We start from the raw sequence: 6,000 nt of genomic DNA, 5'->3' as shown, positions 1-6,000 counted from the left end.
AATCTAACCAATCAAGATCCACCTTTGTCCATTCAGCCAATCACCCCCCCCAAACCCCAAATAATCAATCGAATTTGTCCCCCCCCCCAAAATCTCCTCCTATCAGAAGGATCCCACAAGGTGATTGGCTGCGGCAGTGGCGGCTCTTGTGCTAGCGTCCCCTGTCCTGTTTCTCCCTCCCTCCCTGCTAGGTCGTGTCTAACCCCGTCCACGTGAGACACGACGCTCTGCCGGTGCGCGTAATGGAGCCGAAGCACGCCACCTACCCCGTCTGGGTGTCCGAGTGGCAGAGCGAACGGGAGTTTCAACTCATGACCTTCTGAGGAGCCGGACTTACGGTGTGGGCGGGAACAGGGGTGAGGGCTGGGAGGGGGAGTGGGAGGAGCCAGACCAAGGAGGGAGGGGCCACGCAGCCTCTCTACGACGTTCTGAAGACGGTTGGGAGATCTGGATTGGTTACTAATTTCCCCTTTTGATTGACTTCTCTATCCAGTCATCTCATTGGCAATTGGATCATAATAGCCACTCCGAGCTAAATTTTTAGTAATAGCATGCGAAAAATGAGGAAAGCCTTTGTTTTGTGTTTGCTATGCTGAGTTTTCGGCAGCTTTTTTCAAAGTCATATACATATAGTTTATGTTAGATATTATTTTATTGTTCCAAGTCAAGAGTGGCCTTATAATCATAGTCTTTTGGCTCATAGTGAAAGAGTAAATGTGTTACCACTACTAGAGTAAAGGATAGCATTTGGACAGTCAGCTACAAAGAAAGAAAGAAATTTATTTATATATATATATATATATATATATATATATATATGATATACATATTTATTTCATATATATATATATATATATATATATATATATATATATATTATATATAATATATATATATATATATATATTTAAATATATAAATGCCAGTGCTAATTAATTAAGGTAAGACTGAAAAAAAAATTAAACATTTTTGTTCATAATCGGTAACAACTCATTTTGCTCCACACTAAATAAAAATAAAATATTTACATTTTAAAGAAAGCCATAATTAAATATTTTGTTAAAAATGTTATAAAAAATAATAATTACTTTTTAAAACAAAATTAACGACTAAAGCTCATGTTATTATTGAATAATATAAAAAGAACAGTTTGCCGATTTAGTAATATTTCCTGTCACCTCATAATTCATAACATTCTCTCATGAATATCATTTCATAAGTGTGTGTCTTTGCCACTAGATGTCAGCAGAGGACAGGAAACCAAGCACAGTGCTTCCATGATATTTAAAACAACCATTCAGATATTTTTGTCATTGGTCTAATGTGGCGTCTGTTTATTTTCCATTCTGTGAGAGAACAGGAAGAGGGAAGGGGTTTATTTTATTTTATTTCACTATTTTGCCCTGTAAAAAGCCAATAATCATACTACATCCGCCATCATCTCCAATGTAGATGTCTACGCATTTTTGCAATCCATTGCTCCACCCCCAAACCCTTTCTGTCCACGCTTCCCGTGACCAAAGTGTTGAACTGTTTTTGTCGATATTTCCAGATTTGTTCTTCTGTTTCCAACCTTTCTTCAAGTAAAAGGGCTTTCCAGCTTCTCCTCAATTAGACGAGCCCTTGATGGTGGTGGTGGTACGACCGCAATGCATTATGGGAGGGGGTCCTCAGTGAGGAGGAGCAAACAAGCAGCGCTGCTTTATATTCCCCCTAATAGCCCGCATTGCATCGTGGGTATCACCATGGCTTTCTTGGACACTTGCCCCTTGGCCAGCCCATGGTTGAGTTTAAAGGACGCCATCAGTTGGACAGAAAAAGACAAATTTCGAACTTGCGTTACATGAACACACTGAACTGAATCATAATCAGTCATTTTATTGCTAAATGTTCACCAACCCGGACAATAGCCATCAACAACGCCCAAAATTGCTTTGTAACTCAAACGGACAGAACTTTTGCGGTAACTCCGAACACTTTGCCAAGATTTTCTCTGTTTCTTCTATTTGTGTTCCTATTTATTGTCTTTCCTTTGAGTTCTGTGTCTGATGGGTTAGTTTAGCACGTCAGACTTCACACGGAATGCCACGAACCGCACCCCGCGTCTCTGTTTCATCTTTATTAACAAGACCGCGGCTTTGTGAACCACGTCATATTGGCATGTGATGCTAGTCGAGGTTTCTTGTTCGATAGCTTTCTTGTTCGATATGCTGACCACCATTCAACTGTGAAACTAACATGATGTCACATGACGCCCTGAGACGTCACATTGCGTTGTGATGACCGCGGCGCACGGACGCGGTTTTTTCGCTCGGTGTGACTCCCGCGGCGCACCGGACACGGTGCGTACGCGGTTTTTTTTTTTTTCGCTCGGTGTGAAGTCTGAACGATATGAAGGCCTTCATAGACGTAGAGAAGCGTGACGGAAATGCACCGACTTGTATGAATGTAGTATCTATTTGTGACCCAGAGCCATTATTTTTTTGTTCTATTGTTTTATCTTTTTATCCAATTCATTTATTTTATTTTATTACATATTACTAAGATGAACTAATATGAACCGTTCCATGCGTTGCACACTGTTTGGTTATTTTATATCATTCAATAATGGACAAATATAGACTGCCGTATATCTTGTATTGAATTTGATTTCCAATGGTATTCTATAGAAAGTATATTCTATACATATATGAGATATATGAAACAGCGCCTCTTTAGTCGAACTCTCTCTTGTGGGAACTGCAATGTGTGGCTCTGCCTGTTGACTATTTCCACGTAAACCTGTGACTTGATTTGTATGGTGTCTGTATATATCCAAACGAAAAAATAAACTGTTGAAAAATACACCTTAGCCTAGTTTATTTGAGTCGATCATGAAACTTTATCTCTCTCTCCATTTGCGAATGAGAACCATAATGTTGTCTGTCGGGTGTGAGTGAGCATTCATGTTGCATTGTGGGTGATTTTGTATGAGAGGATTGATTGTTTAACATTTATTCTTTCCCTGATGCCATTTCCAGCTACTGAAAAACGAAGGTTGCTTGAAATCCAGAAATGAAATGATGTATAAACTAACTTTTCTTTCTCTTGATTTTGCGTTGTTTTGAAATGTTTGTCAATCTAACCCTAATTCTGAATCTCTTTTTTTTCTTGTCTGACCTGTTTATCAGATGTTTAACAGGTGGAGGCTATCAGAAAAAGATGCACCGTGTTAACTCCCTATTTTTTCCTCCTCTGCTAACCTTTTGTATATAAAGCTGCATTTAATGTTCTTGTATTGGTTGAATCTGATGCATCTGTGGTTGGTAAAGCCACAGGGAGGCGCCAAAGATCACAAAAGAGCTCTTGGGGGGTTTAGTTCCTGTGTTTCGTTATTGGTCGAACTTGATATTTTCCGTTGTCGTTTTGTTCTGTGTGTCTGTCCTGGTCTGTGTAAATATATATACTGCACGTTCAATGTGCTGCTGTATGTTTGCACCGTTCTGCTTGCGCGTTTATTTGAGCCTCTTTCTTGCGTTTTTTTATTTTTTGTTGTCCCCCACCACAAACACCAACACTCACTACACTTCTCTCTCACACACACACACACACTAGAGTTAAGGCACAACTCACACACACACACACACACACACACACACACACCCTCTCCACCTCCATGTGTGTTCCCATTTTGTTCTTTGCACTGACATCTTGTCTTGTTTCTTTGCAGTCACGGAAAGCCAGTGATCAGACAAAGAGCATTGAGAGTAAAACTGACAGTATAGGGAGTGGAAGGGCCATACCCATCAAACAGGTACGTCACCGCATTCGTACACTCATTATATGAGGTAAGTACACTGTTATAGAGTAAAACTGTAGACCCATTATGAGTATTAGTGAAATGTCAACATCCTAAGGCTATTTGTGTGTGTGTATGAAATTTGTGTGTGTTTTAGCACTAAAAGTGCATGTAAATTTTTAAAAGACTTTGAAATGATAAACTTGATTGTTTAAGGCTTTCTCAGTCAGGTTTCTTTTTGCAACCAACAGATGTCAGTGTAACACAGTTTAACTTTATGTTTGCTTATTCTATCTAACCTGGGTTCTTTTACCATTTATTACACAACATTTCACCACAAAATAATTTAGGCAATAAAAGAATTAAGACAAAAATGTTTTACAACCCTTACCAGTTTGTCAGTTCTCTTAGAATCCATTACAGCGTACAAAACAATTGTAGCAAAATGGCAGCAGCTGTGTTTGTATGAAACCAGAGCGAGTCCGCGATACCAGGATGACATAATTAAACAATTTTACACCATTTTGAATCGAGTTTTAATATTTTATTAGCTAAACAAACACAAAGCTTCCACCAAGAAAAAAAAAAAGTTCAAGCAAGAGTGCAGCACCGACTGCTGTTATACCCCCCGATGAGCCTGTGTTAATTATTAGCTTTTTTATCCATGGATAACATACCTTGGAATGTCACGACTGACCAATCAGGATCAAGTATTCCACAGAGCCGTGAAATATATATATATATAATATATATATATTTTTTATTTATAATGTTTTTTTTTAATTATTGTCTTATAATTGTGTTTTTTTTTTTTTTTTTTTTTTTTTGCATTTTTTGTGTTAAACTGTGTTCTTTAAAATTCCCTGTAATTTACTTTTTTTTTTTTAATATAATTTATGAAACTGTGTTCTTTAAAATTCCCTGTAATTTATTTTCTGCTTGTTTTTTCTGTTTGATTTCATTGACTGTGATGTAGAACTGTTATTTTTTTTATTTTTTTTTTAAATAATGTACCATAACTTTTGGCAACCTTTAAACAAATGTTTAATATTTTTTACATTCTACATTAGTCAGTTTTTTTTTTTTTTATTGTATGGGTTTGAACAGAAATTTAATTCTGTTTAGGGAAATACCCTGACGTCTGAACGTCAGAAAGAACTTTATGTGGGTTTTGAAAGGATTCGTCTTGGTAATTAGTGGTAGTTCTTCTTGACGGAAGTAGCTGTCAAATAAAAATTTATTTTTCTTTACTAGAGTTGTTCATTTCGTAGTATGTCATTTGTTCTTTTTTTTTTTTAAACCTCTGATTCAATTTTTCAATTAACCCTAGCCTTAACCTTTAACCCCTGCCAGAGATTAGCATTGTCACATTGAACAGACATCACCCCTGTGACAAGTGTCACATGCAACCTCTGACTTGAAGCAAATCTGGTTGCACACAGTAGTTTACATACGTTTAAAGAGTTTAGAAATAATTAAAAAGAAAGTAATTTGAAAGTAGTTTCCAAGTATATTTAGAAATAGTTCCCATATGGTTAGTTAAGAAGTAGTTTCCAAATAGTAGATTACAAAGGCAGTGTTAGAAATAGAAATCATTTACACAATTGCAAGCTTGGAAGTAGTTTTATACAAGTAATTTAGAAGCAGTTTCCATATAGTATATTCAAATAAATCAAATAAAGACGTTTACAAAGGCAGTTTAGAAATCATTTACAAATTGCAGCTTGGAAGTAGTTTATACAAGTATACAAGTATTTAGAAGCAGTTGTTTTTCCCATATAGTATAATTCCAATAAATCAAATAAAGACGTTTACAAAGGCAGTTTTTTTGTTTTTTTAGAAAATTTTGTTTCCAAATAGTAGTTCATAAAATAACAAATATTTTTTTTTTTATAACACCAAAACGTGTTTTCTTTTTTATGAAATTGTTTCCAAATAAAATTGTTCAGAATTATCTTCCAAATAGTAGTTCAGTTTCCCAGAATACTTTTCATATTAGTTTTTTAGTACTCGTTTACAAAACTAGTTTAGAAATAGTTTACCAAATACTTATATTTCATATCTAGTATAAGAAATAGTTAAACAAATAAAATATAATAGTAATTTACAAAGGTAGTTTCAGATATAGTTTTCCCAAATTAAAGTAGTTTAGACAGAGTTTGCTGAAGTGTTTTAGAAATTCTTGACAAGTAGTAGTTCAGAGATAGTTTCCAAATAATGTA

At 35.8% G+C, this 6,000-nt stretch overlaps 1 protein-coding gene across 1 annotated transcript in view; it reads left to right on the top strand.

Moving 5' to 3' along the window:
* The window catches only part of LOC109050039 (arf-GAP with GTPase, ANK repeat and PH domain-containing protein 3-like), a 95,385-nt gene that overhangs the window by 25,150 nt on the left and 64,235 nt on the right, over positions 1 to 6,000 (top strand). Inside the window, 1 exon segment of the mRNA XM_042751868.1 lies at positions 3,710 to 3,793. Coding sequence (XP_042607802.1) covers positions 3,710 to 3,793 — 84 coding nt within the window.

The sequence above is a fragment of the Cyprinus carpio genome, chromosome B24 (assembly GCF_018340385.1).
Source record: "Cyprinus carpio isolate SPL01 chromosome B24, ASM1834038v1, whole genome shotgun sequence".
Taxonomy (NCBI): Eukaryota; Metazoa; Chordata; class Actinopteri; order Cypriniformes; family Cyprinidae; genus Cyprinus; species Cyprinus carpio.
The sequence above is the reverse complement of the archived record's forward strand: the minus strand, read 5'-3'. Positions and strand labels throughout refer to the sequence as shown.